Source organism: Rhodnius prolixus, unplaced genomic scaffold (genome assembly GCF_049639745.1).
Source record: "Rhodnius prolixus isolate KJV_2025 unplaced genomic scaffold, Rpr scaffold_6, whole genome shotgun sequence".
Lineage (NCBI taxonomy): Eukaryota > Metazoa > Arthropoda > Insecta > Hemiptera > Reduviidae > Rhodnius > Rhodnius prolixus.
Window position 1 is genome coordinate 19,466,806 of NW_027411634.1, and position 17,091 is coordinate 19,483,896.

General features: G+C 33.7%; 1 protein-coding gene across 2 annotated transcripts in view; it reads right to left on the bottom strand.

Annotated features, from left to right (window-relative positions):
* The window catches only part of Myo10A (unconventional myosin 10A), a 208,194-nt gene that overhangs the window by 91,921 nt on the left and 99,182 nt on the right, over positions 1–17,091 (bottom strand). For both annotated transcript variants that reach the window (XM_074142245.1, XM_074142244.1), the window contains one exon: positions 878–988. In XM_074142245.1, coding sequence (XP_073998346.1) covers positions 878–988 — 111 coding nt within the window. The remainder of the gene's footprint in view (positions 1–877; positions 989–17,091) is intronic.

Here is a 17,091-nt window from a genome sequence, read left to right on the forward strand (position 1 = left end):
TAAATTAGATTTCATTGTAACTGGGAGATTGCTCGTATTGTAAATAAATACATAAAATAAACTTATACTGTGTAATTTCTTAACTATTATGGGAAATTTGTTTTTTTTTAATATTATTCTCACTTTTTTTTTCACGAAACATAAAAGGCTAAAAAGTCTCAACACACATTGAGAACCACTGCTTAGAGATGATCAGAGGATACTAGAACAGTTTTAAAGGAAAGTAAAATTCCTTGGGCAGTTATATTGTGTTACAATTATCTATTCAATCTAAACTTAAAAAAATAAAATAACCACTTTAAACTACTTTCGAAAGATAAGCCAATAAAAAAACAAAAAGTTATCTCATATACTCGTACATTATTTAGTTTTATAGACAAGGGCCAGAGAGCTGGTCAATTACACGTTATGAAATGCATAAATTTGCAATAAGAAACTGTATTATACTTTCCAAACGGAACTTGGACACTCTCTATTGGCGCAGTTGGAATATATTCAAGGGATTTTAAAATAGGGTTACCATCATTTATTATTTATAATTGATTGAATCATTTTTAAATTCATTGGGCATTATTGTGGGGCAAAGTTACTGCCCAGAAAAGGGGCTAATAGAGTGAAGACCATTGCAATGAGTTGAATTTTGTAAATCTTACTATCTATGACTTATAGTTTTTAGGATATTCTTTTCACTTACAGATCTTGCGCTGAAGTAGTACCTCAATAAACGTTTGTTAGGCAGAAATCCAATTCCGGCAATGTTATAGTAACAATAGGGGAAGGTTATAGAACCTCAAGACTCATAAGTTGGAGTCAATGCAACTATCTGAGTTTCCCTTACATTTATTTGAAATATTTTTAAATGTTATAAAATGGTTACCTTTCCAGCAATAACCGCCTGTACGGTGAGCACCTGAGCTGGTTTGTGGTATTCCAGAACTTCTCCAGGAAGTACATGGCCAACTCCTGGGTCGAACCATACCAGTTCTCCCTAAAAATAGAAATTAATTACCTATTAGAAAACAGTAAGTGTATAAATAACTAAAATGTAGATTAAAGTAAAGATTAGAGAATTATGTTTATAATGCAAACAACAAATGGATTCATTTTGCTATTTTAAGGTTAGAAAGAGTTAAGCCATTTAAACTTGTATTAGTGCTGCACTTTCCTTACTAAGAAATATAGTTCAAATTATATTTACTTTTTATTTTTAAAAGTTTTATTTCATAATATATTTTAGGAGGGAAGTCCATCGACTAACCCACTTGGGTGCACTGTCTAGTGACCTACTAACGTAGTGTAAAATAAAATATGCAGGATATTCATAATCTTAATGACTGTAAAACACAATAACATAAATGAAATACTATCTACTGCGGCATCCTTGTTTATTTCAAATAAGCAAGGTATCTCTCCATATTTGATTTTTGTTTTTAATTTAGAAAACTTTTATCATATTTAACTTATTACATTGGTTATAAAACTTCTAAAAATACATTTGAAAAAACCTTAGTAGGAGCACTATTATTATATGCGGGTATTAAAAAAAAAACTTTCCATCTTATCTGATTGGCAAATCTGGCCAACTTATTAAACGCAGTAAATCTTTATGGGTCAGAGAAGTAAACAAAGTGGCTACTTTCATTTCAGTGCAGCTTACAGTATTTTGGTTAACCAGAATTTAAAATCCTCTCAGCCTATTGGTGGACCATTTTTCTCTTACATTTCTGTAAAAATGTTTACAACGAGTAAGTAAAATGTAGATGAAAGACGCGTAGTCGTCTGAAACTTTTGAGTGTTGTAGGAAATAAAGTGAACTAGAATGAAACTCTCGAACTAAGAATTAAACCAGAAACCAGTGGTAGGAAATAACCTCACAACTTTCTCTTAAACGAATTACTACAATTATAATTGAAATATATAGATTTTTGCAATAACGTTTTAATGTTAATATAATTAACATAATTGTGTACCTTATGTCCTGCTTTGAACAGCACTGGACACGTTTTTGTATTATATTTCCAGCGCCCCAGATATTATATTATTTTTTTTTACTGCTATCTGTTAAAAAATCGACCAAGAGCCATAATGTTAAAAGTAAAATTTTGATAAAATATAAATTGTTGGGTATATTTTAAGCCAGCCATACAGGCACATTTGTAACCATTAAAAAAGGTTATTGTCAATAGAATAACATAATATGGTCTGAAGAATGGATTGGCTGAAGAGACAATAAAAGTTGATTGGGCAGTAAACTTGATTGCAAACTAAGTTTAATTGATTTTTCGATGCAATTAAAAATAAAGAATAAAAAAAGAAAGAGGAAAAAGTTCATGATAATTATAAACAAACTATAATGATTTGCTGTTATTTCCATTTAAGAGTGTTTTTATTTATTTATTTTGTAAGAAGGGAAATATCTTTAAAATTCCAGGCAGTTTGTTACTGCTTTAAAAAATACAATTTACTGTTAACATAAAATGTACTTTTAAAATTATGTAGATTTTGAGTTTGGCATTACATTCTGAAGTAGTTAAGGTTTATGCCGTCGTTAGTCTGTTTTCTCTCACGTCAGTGGCGTTGTCCAGCTTCTGTCATGGATCCTTAGAAATATGAAAGTCTTTCTCCTCCGAAGTTTTTTTTATCGAAGATATTCCATCTTCCTGTAGCTTTGTTTATTTCTTTTAAACCAAGAGAATCCAAAGACGGTACTTAGCTTCTATTTATTTTTGAAAAAACTTACAGTTTATTAGCAAACATTCAGGGCAAGCGTAAGTCGTTAATGACCAAGATCTGTCTAAGCAATGAAGTTTTAAAAGTGTTCCTCGCTAATTATAAACTACACTTTACTGAAAGTTAAATGGACCCTTTTTGTTTTTAATTTCAGTTATAATTTGTGAAGTCCAGGTTAACCTCCTGTTGAGTTTAAGGTTATGTACTAAAAATTAATACTACAAAATTGTTGATTTTTTGGTAACTTAGTCCGCTATTTGAACTCTTCAATAATAGGCTTAATGAACTGTACAAAATATCGCAATTGTCCTAGTTTGAGAAAAAAAATATGGTAATATGGTAGGTACAAACTTTAATTACAGATAGCAAAAAGTATATTTTACAAAAGTTTAAAGAGTTATCCTTACAGATTTTTAAATTGATTTTTTCGATTCGACTAAATTGTAATATTCATATTTTCCTAGAACTACCGGTTAGCACCAATTAGAAATATGATTGCAGGTTTGCACACAATTTGCCGACATTCAATTGTGTGGCGACAATTAGCGTGTAGAACTAGAAAATATGTCACATACAAGTTGAACTTTCATTTAAAATTAGTCTTGAACACCATCACGTTAAGTAGAACTTGGTGAACTGATGTTGGCGATGCAGTTGGCTAGCGTGTAGCACGCTAAGAAACTGGATCTTGCAATCATTTTTTTGAGATAGTACCTAATTAGTGTTTTTTGTAAAAAAAATAAATACACTTTAATAACTTTAAGTTTAATAAAAAAAATTTTCTTGGTATAGTATACTTATTAAAAATAATACGTAATTAAATTCATAAAAATGTGTATCGAAGTTACTGCTTTTAGACTTCTAATTTGACTTCAAAATAAAGTTTACAAAGTACTTACCACCTTCATATGACAGATAAATATGCAGTACTTATTCTTTCAGACCAATTAACTATCAAATAAACCTAACGAGGTGAATAATGCTTATTTTCTCTTAGTTTTAAAACCCCTAAAGGTCTTTGCAAGAAGTGCTCAATTTTGACTCTCAAAACATAAAATAGGAGACATCTGCGTCTTTTCAGATGCTCCAACCACAATTATGAATGTCTCTCTGGAAGATGACAAGTTAGTTAATGAAATACGGAAATTAACTAGGTAAAATAAAACTTAGAATGCATTGAAAATGCAATACAAAAATTATAAAGACCAATTCAGCTGATCCTAACTTTGTGACAAAAAAAATTGCCAAATATAAAGCAGCTTATTTATTCAAACATTAGATAAACTTTATAAACATCAAATTAATGAGAAATAAACAAACATTTTTTTTTAAAGTCAACCACATTACAGATATTAAAATGCTCAATCTTTGTTAAACTACGACAAATAATTTGACGTTTACAATTAATTATCCAATATTAAAGATCAAGCTTAAGAAAACTTCCATTTTTGTTGCTGAATTATCAATCATTAATTCAATTCTTTTTTTACTGGAATCAAATACAGCATCAGAAGAGCTATTAAATTAACAATATCTGGTAAGTGGTTAAATGAATGGACTAAAAACTGTTAGGCAATAAACTAAATGGTAAAGGTTGGTCAGATTGGATTATTATTGATTAAGCCTCTTGTCCAATGAAATATCTCAGTTAGTCATTGTCGTAAAGGACGAACACTCTCTGGAAGAGAAAAGGATCAGGATGTGCCTTTCAGTAATTCTTCAAGAAGAATAATGAAGCAAAAACGTTGCTAAAATTCATTTTACATCAAAAAACATTTTACTTTGTTATTTATTTATATTAGGAGTAACAAATAACTTGAAGATAGCCGGTGACTGTATTTAAGGGTCAGAAACGAAAAAAGCTAAGTTTGATACAGTTTTTTTTTAAGCCTATATCACTTAACTGTTAGCTAACTTACTTCTAAACTTTGTAGACATAACATTCAATGTAAACAATGCTAAAGAATAAAATAAATATTTTTAACTAACCAAATAAATGTTTGTAAATGTGCAATAAATGGGAACTATTTTCATTCTATCACCATTGCTGATGTACTGCAATGGAATATAATTTATATTGATCGATTACTAATAGCAGTAAAGTTTGAAAACCGGATGTAGACAAGTGAGAGGCAGTTCAGGAAATGGATTTCCTGTACAACATTGTCATGTGCAATAAAGAGATTCATTTTAGGATAGAAAGTCATTTTTATATTTATTTTTTAGTAAACAAAAAAATTTTTACAATTGTGGCTATTTAAGATGATTACTTTATTTAAGATGATGTTAAGGTAACAAATGCATTGTCTAAAACAGGAGTCGCCAAACTTTTTTGATATAATTTTCCGAAATCTCCATCGACCCCCCATAAAAGTAATATTCAGTTAATTAAAAATAAAACTATTTATTAGGTACTGTGTTTGTACATTTATTTTTATGAATTTAAACATTTATATAAAGTAATTTTACATTGTGTAACAATAGTTTAATGAAAAATATCTTAATGTTGAAATTTAAATACTTTAATATTTATTAAATGATAAGTAATTATAAATAAGTAAAAATAATAAGTAAAGTAACTACAGTATTGCTTCTTAATTAATGAGATAGGTGTTTCTTTGCAAGGTTCACTATATTGGGTTCGAAATTGTTCTTCCTTCGACCCCCTGGCTCAGATCTACCCATGCTTAAAATCCCTGGGGGTCTAAACAGGGTGAACCAGTAAGTAATGTCCATAGGCCTACTGTGTGTAGTACATCTAAAGTGGAGTTCAATGACGTATTGGCCATCTTCATATTTTCCACTGTTATTGAGTGACGTCACTTAATTTATTTTTCTAAAATCAATACTTTTTTTTGCAATAAAAATGTTATTACTCAGAAAGTTTTAGTCCGAATTCGATTCTGATGACACGGTTAGAAAGACAGATAAATTTTCTAAAAATTGATACCATTTCGAAGCATAAGTCATTCTCCAAACAGCCTCAATCTTCTTCCTGGATACTGGAAAAATAAAAGTAATCGAAATTTTTTGAAGAAAACTCATTAGGCCCTTACGTGATCATTATCAGACCTAGGTGCTGGCCACTTTTTATAAAAGTTTCCTTGCCTAATGGGCTTTCTAACGGTATATCATTTTCCAGGATTCCTTTTATCTTCGTACGAGAAATTACGTTTTTTTTTTGCCAGAAAACGTGTTCACGAGCACTCAACAGTGTTAGTTTATCAAGTTGTTTAATTCATTGAAAACTCTTTTAGAAGGACCAGTAGTCAATTTTTAAAGTAGATTGTCTTAAAATAAGGAAGTCAAAGGTTACAAATTGCACATTAAACATTTATTTCTGATCTCTCTGAAATATTTGAGAAAATATTTTAAACAAGTACTATTTTTATATAAAAAAAAAATTCATATAGTTTGTATTTACTCCAAATTACAATTTCACACACATCTACACTGTTGAAAAAGATAAGAATGTGAATAAGCCTTCAACTTTTTTTTTTTTCTCAATAAGTTGTAATGACCATTCAGTTGTTTAATAATTTACTCCGAAATGTAAATTCAAATAATTCAAAGAAGTTTTAGGTTAACAACAAAGAATATGGTTGCTCTAATATTTCATTAAGAAATAATAATAATTCTGATTACTACACTATCCTCTTATTAAATACACATGTAATAACATCCTTCACAGACAAATTCGTACATCAAAAAAAACTACAAAGTTATTACAAGTAAATGAGGAGTGTGAGAACAAAAAAAGGAAAAACAGTAAATTATAATTTAGTAAGAAATGATATTGTGATAACTAGAGCGCAAAGTAAGACGAAACCTGGCGCTCGGCCGGTTGGCTAATGGTTCTTCCAACGGTGTTACATCCGCGAGCAATATCGCTTCCATCAGGCAGTCAGTTATTTATTAATAACAATGATCTGGCCTTGCCTTCTAGTAATCAATTATGGTATTGGGCACCAAACATAATGTTTAACAACTATTGATCCTTAAAGAGAAATAATAATTTTGTATATGATGTAGTATATTATGTTATATACAGTGACTCCCATTAATATTGGGACAGTACATACAGAAGTTAAAAATTGACGAAAATTAAAAGTGGCACCCATTTATTCAAATTTTTATAAATTCATTTCATTTTATAATTACTATTAATTAAATAAAAACTATTTAAATAAGTAAATAAAAATGTTTTGGTAGATTAAAAAAAATATATATAATAATAAGTGCAAATTCTACCTCTCATAAATATTGGGACACTATTATAATTTATAGTTTGTCCAAGGTTTTGCCCGAATATTTATACAATTTGGAAATATATACCTTAAGCATATATTCAATATGAAATTAATAATTAAATTAGTTTATATAAATCAAGCCAGGTGTAACATGTCGCGCAAAAATACAAATACAACGATTGAACAAAGAAATATTATAATTTCTTTGCACAAAGACAATAAAAAGTGTTAGAGAGACAGAAAAACTGATCGGACCTAAAACATCTACTGCGTGGAACATCATTCAGCGTTACCAAAAAGAAAAAAGAATTGTTTCAACCCCACAAAAAGGCCGTCCTCAACTGCTCTCTGAGAGAGAGCAGCGTTATATATTAAAAGAATTAAAAAAGATCACCGACTTAGTGCTCCAAGAATCCTTTTGTCAGTAAGATAAATAGTGTTAAGAGAGTGAAATTTGCCGAAAAATATTCCAATGTAAATAGTGACTTTTGGAATGATATACTCTAGCGATGAATCAAAATTTAATGTTTTCCAGTCAGATGGAAGGGTTATGGTCTGGAGGAAAGCGAATGCTGAACTCGAAAAGAAGAATTTACAGCCAACTTTAAAGGGTTTTAAAGCTGCACCTCCGGGTGGAGGTGGGTCAGTTCTGGTTTGGGGCTGGATGTCCGCATCAGGATTTGGAGAATTAGTGTTTATTGATGGAATGATGCACAAAATGGTTTATAGTAATATATTAAAATATAATTTGAAAAAAGTGCCCAAACATTTGGTATTTTAGGGTCTTCTAAATTCTACCAAGATAACGACCCCAAACCTACGGCTTGGGTGATACGTCAGTGACTGTTATACAATTGCCCAAAAGTATTCCAAACCTCTCCGCAGTCACCAGATCCTAATCCCATTGAACATTTATGGCAATATTTAGCCAGTGCTTTAAGTAAACGAGTAATATCTAACAAAAATGAATTAAAACAATGTTTCCTGGAAGAATGGGAAAAAAACACCACCTGAATTAACCAAAAACTTGTTTCACCTATGCCTGATCGTTTGAGGGCTATTGTAAGTCAAAAAGCAATTATTAAATTATTACCAACCAAATATTAAATAGTAGGAGATTTTAATATTGAACATTTAAACTCTAGCACTTCTGGTGTCCCAATATTTTTGAGAGCCTTATTTTACACTTTTTCAAAAAGTGCTACCTAACAGTTTGGAATTTCATTGATTTATACTTATATATAATTTCCACAGATGTTGCTAATGTAATTTAAAAAAAAAAAATTCCAAACTTTTGTATGTTGTTTTCATTTTCCTTTTAAATCATTTTGTAATAGGTGTCCCAATATTAATGGGAGTCACTGTATGTGTGTTTAAATTGTAGATTGAATTCTGTCAAGCCAGAATAAAATATTTTAGTAACGGATTAGGCTTTTGTCAACTGACCTAATAACGTCAGTAGAGAGGATTTGCCGATTCTGGCGCACCTAAAATACAAAATGGCGGCCATCCCCTCCCCTCCCACCCCCCTCCCCCAACCCTACCCCCACCCCTCCTTATTGACCAATCATCGATTTCGACGAGGGTTTAAGCCACGCCCCCTACCCCCACCCCACCTTATTGACCAATCATCGAACTCGACGAGGGCTTTAGGCCACGCCCCTTCCCCCACTCCACCCTTTTAATCGACCAATCAGCGAATTCGATGACACCCCTTTTACCCCCACTCCTTCCCCCACCCTTATTAATTGACCAATCAGCGAATTCGACGACACCTCATTACCCCCACCCTAGCCCTACTCCTATTACATGACACCTACCTTTACCCCCACCACCTCTAGGTCGTCGTATTCGTTGGCCTCTTAAGCTCCTCCTACAAGATGGCGGCTCTCCTAACAGCTGTAGTACACAAGATGGCCGACCTCGTACCAGCTGATGACCACAAGATGGCGGACCTCATACCTCCACCCCCCTCGCCCATTGATAGACAGGAGGGGATTTTTTTTTTTAATTATTTTTACTTACTTGGGATTCGATCCTACAACCTTCGTACTGATAGACACGTCATCTGCACCAGTCGGCCACAGTGGTAGTCTCGCTTACTCTAGTTTTGAATGTTCTCTTATGTTTTAACTTGGAATTATTTTTTAAAAAATCTAACCCCCCTCACCAAGAATTTTTTTTTTTTATTTAAATTACCCCCCACTATCACAAAAATATTGAAAAATAAAAATGGATAACCTCACTTTAGGTAATAGAAAAAACTATTTACTTACCCCCTCCACCTGGACTGCTTCCGTTGCTGATAACGCGACCTACACTCACTGAAAACTAAACCCGAACTGGCATTTGGACTGCGATACTAGCATTAACCCCCCACCACAATTACGTCACACTCTAACTAGCCAATAGAATTGCATCTTTTTTTCCAAATGATTACCTCTCTTGACAGGTCTCTGTAGCAAGCCCCCCCCCCTTTCCCTTCCACATCTTTTATCATACCTGTTAATTTATATATATGCCAACATAGCTGAACATGCTCCAACAAGTCTGGACATGTAGCCAGCTGCCTCTTTCGCTTTAACCGTTTTATTATTTCCGTTTACCAACTATACAAACCTGTATGAACATATCGTTATAGTCTCAATAGGATGACACGTATGATTAGCTGAACATGCTCCAACAAGTCTGGACATGTAGCCAGCTGCCTCTTTCGCTTTAACCGTTTTTTAGTTAGCCAATAGAATTGCGTGCTTGTCTTCCCTCTCTCTCTTGCAAGTGTCTCTCTCTCTATAAGGTGAATCATACCTCCCACCTTTGATGCAGGACTCAACCTGTCCGTTAACTTCATATATGTTTCTTAGAAAAAACAATATTTTTAAAACTGAACTTTGCCCTTATTAGCTTTTATTGCTTTATAAATAATAAAACTTTGAATGTTTTGGAGACTTAAAAACTTACTTTTTAAAAAATGTTAACACGCTTGCACAACATGTTTGAACAGGCAAGTAAAAATAATGATGACTCATACCATTGTCATATCCTCAACGAGCACAAACATGCTCCAACAAGTCTGGACATGTAGCCAGCTGCCTCTTTCGCTTTAACCGTTTTTTTTTGTTATTATGAAGTTAAAAGTAAATTGAACTTTGAACTTATTAATAAAATATAAATAAGTTTTAATTTACTTTTCTTTATTTATAAGTGTATAAAGTAAAAATAAGAATGAACAAACATTAATTAAAACATTTTATTTTTATTTAAAGGAAGTATACAAGTAAAATAATAACATTTATTTCACAGTATAAATTTTATTTAAATTCTATGTCATATCTTCCATTATTAAAGCCTTTGTACATTATTAACAGTTTTTTCTTTGATTGTTGGTAATCTTCCACCATTTCATCAGTTATCACTGCCGCAAATCTGCGTGGAAGGAAGATCCTCGTTGGGTAGTCCATTGTCGGGCCAAGATAATGTAAATGGGCAACGATGGCATCTCCAAATTTAGTGTTGATTCTTTCGAATTGCTTCACTTCGTATGAGTATCCGGTTCTTAGATCTGATAATTTGCCAATGCCCGCAGACCTTGTATTCACATCATTCAAAAAGCTTGCCAACTTAGACATCTGAAAGAAGAATATTTTATGAAAGTATCACATCATTATCAAAATATTGTTTCAATAAAAAAAGTATTATTACTTACCTTTGAAGTATGAAGTTAACCTCTCGAGCTGTGGGCAACGAATGACGAATTACCTTACAAGCTTCACTACTCTACCGTTACGGATGTCCCCCCCCCACTCTATGACGTCACTTATAGTTAGCCAATAGAATTGCGCGCTTGTCTTCCCTCTCTCTCTCTTGCAAGTGTCTCTCTCTCTATAAGGTGAATCATACCTCCCACCTTTGATGCAGGACTCAACCTGTCCGTTAACTTCATATATGTTTCTTAGATAAAACAATATTTTTGAAACTGAACTTTGCCCTTATTAGCTTTTATTGCTTTATAAATAATAAAACTTTGAATGTTTGTAGACTTAAAAACTTACTTTTTAAAAAATGTAAACACGCTTGCACAACATGTTTGAACAGGCAAGTAAAAAATAATGATGACTCATACTATTGTCATATCCTCAACGTGCACAAACTGCAGCTTAGTTTTTTTCTTTTTTTACCTAAATAAATTTTGTATATGCGCCCCTCTTAGTTCGGCTTCCGCCTTAAGCTTCCTCACCACGTCAAGGTGGAGGTCATCGAGGAAGTTTTTATTTTTATTTTACTTTTTTTATTTTTTTTTAATAATTTTATAATAATAAAAGGAATACTTGAAAAATAAAGCAATAATTTAATTTAATACATTTATTGAAATAAAACTTTAAAAGATACATATACCTCAGAAAAATATATAAAAACTTAAAAATCAACTTCTAATACAAATAAAATATTTAACTTCTAATTAGTACATTAAAGTGAAATAAATAAGAAATGTTTTGCTATCGAATCAGTTTATTTTAATGGTTGTTGGAATTTTAGCTGCCTTGCATCAATCGCATTCATACATTGTACACAATCTGCACAAATCCATTCATGGTTTACGGGGATTTTACACCCCGCCAGTGACCAACATTCAGGTTTGTGTGCAACTCAATGCATTCGCCAGTGACCACATTCGTTCTTTAAGGCAAAAATATTTCCGTCTCATTCCAACCAAACTTACTATTGAGCCAGCAATTGATGGCTTTAATTCGATATTGCGTACATTTCTCTTTACAAGTATTGTGTATAATACACTGATTTCCTGCTGTTTCTAATGAATCAAGTTTTGGACAGTCATAATCTTCTAAATTAATTACACAACAACTGTACAGATTTTGCAAAAGAAATCTTTTCTTTTCATAACCCTTAACAAACACAAATTTATAATTACAATCAATAAACTTGAAAATATCTCTAATCATTTCATATTCAATATCCCCGTCATTCCACTTAATTTTATGATAATAATTTTCTAACCAATAATTGGTTCTTCTACTTTTTTCACATTGTTTATGTTGGACAGGTGGCTTGAATATCCAGTGTCTGACTGATTGAAAATTATAGTCTAATAGAGAAAGCTCTTTAACAATATAACCTCCTACACTGTCTACAAAGCACTGGAAGTCAGCTATCAGCACGCCTGTTTGAGCCATACTGAACACTGAACTAGCTCTTCAAGCCTTCTTATACCATACGACGTACAATACCTGTCAAAGGATTATATTCTACCACCCTGTCGTGAATAATAAGACAATAGGCAGTGGTGTTGGGCGGGAACATTTCTTTTGATTCAAATTCCAATCTAACATCTACCGGGCCACATTTGATAGATTCACACTGTTTAGAACAATCTATTACAATTAAGGGTGTTTTCTCTTTAAAATTTTGTAAAGAACTTAGAGGATACATTTGTTCTCCATAATATGACATTTGAAAGGAAGCATACATATGATATAGAATGGCAAAACGGTTAGAGGAAAAATCTACATTCAAATCGCCGTATGGGAAAGCTTTACAATTAAGATAAAGTTTTACATTTGAAATAGAACAGTGGTCAAAGTGACTAGCGTTGCTTTCCACATTATTAGCACGTCCGGTCTGAAAAGCTAGAATGATATATCGGGGCTTTTCCATTTGACTAGAAGTCTTCACTGACCAGATTTGCCTCTGAGTGGCCGGCAACAAAGGGTAATCATAGAGTTCCCAACTTCTAAAACTTAGAGCAAATACCTTAGCAGATTTAAGATGACGCATAAGAGCCAATCTCTGATGTTCGTTGACTGTTACATAGGGCAGCATCCAGCAAAGCTTCACCATTTCAATTTTACACCTCTCCACCGCTTGTTCTTCATTCAATCTGTTGAATTTATAGGCATTTCCATCTTGTCTGCTTCTAACAAGTATCAATTCTTGTTTAACATTAATCACAATTTTCTGATAATCTTCACAAAATCCCAGTAGCGATGACAGCGGAATGCATAAATTAAAACATCCTTCTGCTGAAGTGATGTTGAGAGCATCGCTTTGAGGATAGCACCAGCCCCAGTTTGTAATATACTGACAGCCTGCCTTAAGCGAAGCCAACCCTTTAAGTGTACAAGCTATTCCTGGGTTTTTTACTCGATCTATTTCAACTCCACTTAGTTCGTATCTTATTTCATCAAATAGAAATGCAAAAGCATTATTGGTCAATTTGGATGAGACAGGAACTGCAGAGCCGTCTTCCTTTAAAAACTTGCCTTCCAAGTAGAGCAAACTTTGACTGGGTAGCGTATATAGATCTTGATGTTGTACACTAATGCGTATTTCATCGCCTGGCAGTAGTTTTGAAGAAGCATATGGGTGATGGGAATGCAATTCTATGCACTCGATTGAATTGTCAAACTGACATTTCTCTTCCAAATCTAACACTTCCATGATGATGATAGCACGTAGTAACCTGCAGCCTGAAGAAATCGAATACTGCTGTTGGTCAGCGATGTTCGCTCGGCAACTGTTCTCACTGGAATGATGCTCTTTTTCTCCGCAACTGTCCTTTTATCGCCTCTTCTAAAGTCTAAACCCATCTCCGTCTAGTGATCAAATGGCCAACTTCAGTTGTGAGCCTCTCTTTTATAAGACATCCAGCAGGAAGAGTAGACAAAGCTGGCCGCAGTTGTTAGTGCCAACTTTCTGATACTGCTTCCTGTTCCATGAAATTCGACTTCCCTTTACATATCGGACAAATTCAGCAGGGGGATTGGCACCACTGCTATCGAAGAATTGAACATATTCTCCTCTCTTCTTGTAACAAACCCAGTGAGTACCACTGCCAACACTGCTATCCAAATTAAAAATGGCTCGTTCATTTTTCCAAGGTTTCTTTGGGAATTCATCAATCATGAATACTCCTCTGAAATGAGGAATTTTATTTGATTTCGCCAACTTAATTAGATCAAAATTACTTAACCGCAGGCGAGGTAGCGTATCCAGCATTCGTTTAGCTTTTCCACTCAGTTTTGAAGATTTGCCACCCATTCGTCTAGGAGTGGGGATGATTCTCTTCTTTTTCTTCTTATCTTTAGCACGTCTCATGATAAACTAAAACGTTGTTAGTTGTTTCTGGCTTTATATATGAACATTTTTAACATTCTCCCAACTGTTGTGTGAATTATCTAAGCCCAACCATTTCACCAAAATTCTATCACCTTTCCGTTTAATAACCTTCTCCACTAGGTAACTGTCCGGATGTTTGGCCAGCTGCAGTTCCTCTTGATAGAAACCTCCAGCAATCATTTGCCCCTTATAATCTTTCAGATGATAGGTGATCGGTATGGTATTTTTCACTTCAGCAACTTTAAATATTTCTGTAGACCATGAAGGGCAGTAGCCTTTAGCAAATTGAGCTTTATATTTGGATATGCGTACATGATCACCAGCTTTGAACTTGGGAATGCTGGCATTTTTCAAAGTTTTCTTCGCATATACTTCACGTAACAGCTGTTCTTCTATTTCTTTTCCCCGTACTGAAGCCGGCGTCATTTTGATAGTTCTGTGTTTAGTGTTATTATATTTGTTCACTAGCGATTTAATGCCGGTTAGCCATTCGTACGATCCTTGGAGACTAAATTTTTTCCACATTGCCGCTTTCAGAGTACGATTGAATCTCTCCACTATTGAAGCTTTTAAGTTACTATAGGTAGAGTAGTGATTTATACCGTTCACGTTCATCAGCTTGCCAAATATCTTGTTGTAAAACTCTTTTCCATTATCCGTTTGCAAATTGTTTGGCTTCCGATCGGCTAATACTTTCTCGAATGCTTGACTCACTTCCAGGGCTGACTTATTCTTCAGAGGGATCGCCCATGCATATTTGGAGAAACAATCAATCACGGTCAACAGATATTTATGACCTTTATTGAATCTAGCGTAGGGTATTAGTTCCACCAGGTCGGCTTGCCATAGGTCATCTAAGCCCTTTAGAAGAACTGCTCTTCTCTTGAACACTCTTCTTGCTGGTCTATGCAACTCGTTTACAATCTGTTCCTTAACAGAGGCCATGATGAAATGAAGCTTGCTCATGACCACACTACGCTATTATACCTCCATCTCTCAGCTGGGCTTCAATACTTTTTATTTCCGCGCTGGCATTGTTGGTGCCAAGTAACCTTCTTAATCGATCTAGAAGCATGTTAGGATCTACATATCCGGCACCTCTTTTTGTTGAAAACAATTTTGAAATCACATTCTTGTATTTCATGTTTGTGTTCAGAACTTTAATTGGTCCGGAAGGGCTGTGCCCTTCTCTATGAGCGTTCGTCTGTTGCAGTATGCTCTTATAATTGATATAATCCGTCTTTTTCACCATAGACAAGTTTGGATTTGTCAAGAATAATAACTCGAAAAGACCTGGCGTGCCGAAATAGGTATTATCACCAACGGATAGAATATCTTTGCTGATGGAGACCACTGAGTCACCAATACTAAATCTCCGGCCGTCATAAACTACACCATATATCATATCCAAGTCCTTGGTCTCATTTTTAATAAATTTTTTGATATATTTTGAGGACATTTCTCCAACTTCCTTCAAATATTTTGCTGAAATTTCCTTCCCTTCGGGAGTTTGTGCTTGTTCTCGTACCTCTTGAAGCGGGCTGGTTGCTTCAGCAGAAGCAGAAGAAGATAACTTTAGAACTTCCGGTCGCTTTGGGGTTGAAAGTTCTTCATGCCATGTTTTTGTAAATCTTGACGGCGGTGTTGTAGCCGATTCCAGCCTCAGAAATTTTAGTCTCTTTGGAGGTGGAAGGGGTGTTTCACAAGTAGCTACTTCCGGTTTAGGAGATTCTTTTAATTCAAGTGGTGGCTTTTCCTGCTTTTCCACCAATGCTTTCAATGGACTCAATAAAGGTTGATATTTCATTTTCAAATATTCATCGGTCTCTTCTCTGTTTCTCTTCAATAAATTACACTTTTCTTGAATCGCCTTTCTGGTTTCGATTATTTCACGCATTACAACGTCACTAGTTGACCCCTCCATGGCTCAATGAACAATGATCTTCAAGTACATAGTTAAGGTATTATATAGGCTTCGAAACCTTTTCGATACCTTCCCTCATTAATCTGTCTATCTTTGTCCAACACTAGAAAACCATATCTATTTTCTTTCCAACACCAGTGGCAAATTTTTCTAAAAGTTTGGAATTCCATGTCGGAATTGATATGGTCATCGTAAATTCTTCTCAAATTTAATTCATCTTGCCGAAAGAGTATTAGGAAATTTGCATTTTCTCTTACTAAGTGCTTAGGAACTCTAGTATAACTTTGACTTAGATAAAATATATCAACTCCGCTGTGGCGCCCCATACAAAAATAGGCTCTTACATTATCTTGCTTGTCACATGCTATATCATCGAAAATAATTATTGAATTTGGCAGGGCCTCTTTAGGTGGGGGAACTTGAGAATTGTCTTCAAATTCAAAGTACCCAATATCTTTTAAAGGTTCTAAAATTTGAGCTAACTTCCGGTACTTGGGCTGTTGTAATGACTTTGCAAACAAATATATATTTTCACATCTCAACCCCTTTGGATCGTATATTAAGCTCAACATCAGGTTAGTTTTCCCACAATTAGACGGTCCACATATTAAACATCTAATGGAATTTGGGAAAAGCGGACCGTGTTTGGAACATTTCTTGGAAGAGGCCCTGTCGTCAAGGTTTTGCACGGAGAGGGTGTGATGTTGCTTTATCAAGCGCATGATGGGAACTAATAAGGAACGCTCTCTCGCTTCTGTATATATATATATATTACTAAGCTATGTACATGGCACAGGAAATCTATCTACACTGCATTCACACACCCGCCACCAACATTCACACATCCTATTTACATAAAATAAAATAACTAAAACTAAAATACCCACCACCTTTTTTTTTTTATTTATTAATTTTTTTATTTTTTTTTTTTTATTTTAATAAACTATTAATTAGAAAAAACTTAATACTATATACTAATAATAAATAGAAAAAATATTTACAAAAATACGTTTAAAAAAAATTAATAAATAAAGATTGACTAGAACAAAAAAA